This window comes from Gavialis gangeticus, unplaced genomic scaffold (genome assembly GCF_001723915.1).
Source record: "Gavialis gangeticus isolate Ggan-Ray unplaced genomic scaffold, GavGan_comp1, whole genome shotgun sequence".
NCBI lineage: Eukaryota > Metazoa > Chordata > Crocodylia > Gavialidae > Gavialis > Gavialis gangeticus.
Genome location: NW_017729022.1, coordinates 183,457,934 through 183,459,824, shown reverse-complemented (window position 1 = coordinate 183,459,824; position 1,891 = coordinate 183,457,934). Strand labels below are relative to the sequence as shown.

At 39.1% G+C, this 1,891-nt stretch overlaps 1 protein-coding gene across 1 annotated transcript in view; it reads right to left on the bottom strand.

Moving 5' to 3' along the window:
- The window catches only part of USP34 (ubiquitin specific peptidase 34), a 237,910-nt gene that overhangs the window by 71,122 nt on the left and 164,897 nt on the right, over positions 1 to 1,891 (bottom strand). Inside the window, exons 42-44 of the mRNA XM_019516623.1 lie at positions 1,290 to 1,436; positions 1,139 to 1,195; positions 951 to 1,028 (exon numbers count right to left, since the gene is read on the bottom strand). Of these exons, the coding sequence (XP_019372168.1) occupies positions 951 to 1,028; positions 1,139 to 1,195; positions 1,290 to 1,436 (282 nt within the window). The remainder of the gene's footprint in view (positions 1 to 950; positions 1,029 to 1,138; positions 1,196 to 1,289; positions 1,437 to 1,891) is intronic.

Here is a 1,891-nt window from a genome sequence, read left to right as displayed (position 1 = left end):
ACTTGTCTGTGTTGAAACCCATCCTATTCTCATCCGCCCACCCTTGTAACCTGTCTAGGTCAGATTGTAGCCTGTTGCTTCCTTCTAGTGTGCCCACGTCCCCCCACATCTTAGTGTCATCAGCAAATTTGAACAGGGTGCTTTTCACCCCCTCGTCCAAATCACTGATGAAGATGTTGAATAGCGCGGGCCCGAGGACCGAGCCCTGCGGAACCCCACTGCCCACTGTCCTTCCAGGTTGAGAAGGACCCATCCACTACCACCCTCTGGGTGCGGCCCTCCAGCCAGTTGGCGACCCATTTGACTGTGTGGGTGTCTACGCCACAGCCCCCCAGTTTCTTAATGAGAACGGGGTGAGAGACAGTGTCAAAAGCCTTCTGGAAGTCCAGGAAGACTATGTCCACTGCTACCCCTGCATCTAATGTCTTTAATGTCTTTAAATGTCTGTCAGTGACATGTCTTTGATGTCTGTCAGTGGCCTAACAGATACAGTTCTCCAGAAAGTTCTGGTGCTGTGCATAGGCCCATTCCAGGAGTGGAGCTATACTGAGAACATTCAGAGTACAACAGTGAGGGAAACAATGTTCAACTTAAAAAGATTTTGATGTGAGAAATAAAATTAAACTAGTAACTAAACACATGTATCACTTTTGAAATTAAAGATTTTAAAATATTTTGTGAATAATATGGACACAAAACTTAACACACATAGGGGACAAAAAGTAACTATTTGTAATAAAAAGATTCAAGATCCTTTTAGGATGGTATATCAATTCCCATATCCATTTGCTGATGGCTTGGTAAACAAGAGCCCACTTGTCCCACAAACAGAGCCCAGATGTGGAAAGCAGGGGCACATGTAATACAGAAAAATAAGCATCTTTTGCTTTATGGCACCGATTATAGAACTTGATGTTCTATACTACAACTGCGAGCACAGCATTACTTACATAAATATTCTTCATATCTGCCACCTGGCATCTCACAGTATAGAACTCTTCAGCAGTCTGACTCACATGCTCACAGTCCTGAAATGAAAACAGAGGAAGACAAAAGCAGTCATAGAAAGTCAGTGCATGAATGCAGTATGTTTAAATCTAACCTCAGCGAGAAATGTATATGAAGAAAAGTAACTTACCAAAGAAACAACGTTGTTTGTGATGACTCCACCAAACAAACTTTTTACTGTATTTTTCTGTGAATCAATGAATAAATGAATTCTGTCAACATAACCTGAGCAAATCTGTAAGTTTAAGAACCCCCTTTCACATCCCATTTTAACAACTCACCAATTCTGGAGACATTTCTTCTATTTTTGTTATCAGATCAGTAAAAAATTCTGTCATGTCTTTCTGTTCTCCAGTGTTAAGTGGTTGCTTATCCATTGTATAGGTTTTACAAAAAGGTCTTGGATTATAAGCTTTACATTCACTTTCCTTTTGGGGAAAAAGGGTAAAAAACCCAAAGAACCCAAAGTTAAAGTTATATAACAATACATATATACTATTGATATAAATATACACAAATCTAAAATGAAATATATATGGAAAACAGCAATCTCTCTACTACGTGGAATGGTACATTAAATGTTTCTAAATATTAATTAAAACAGTTTTAAAAGCATAAAAGCATAAGTATAGCATTAATGATCAGCTACTATTGCAGATTTTCAGTGCTAAACTCTCACCCATACTTCTCTGTGGACAACTTCACATCACGTATGGTTCACTAACAGAAATGTGTAATGAACCTTACATCAAAGTAAAGAATTTATCTTCCAGAATAACTTATAAGAATGGAGTTCCCTATTTTGTACTGAGGTGGTTACCCGTGTGAGTCTGAAGTAAAGGATCACCATCCAGCTCAAGGTGGCAAAGGCATGCAGTAAGGC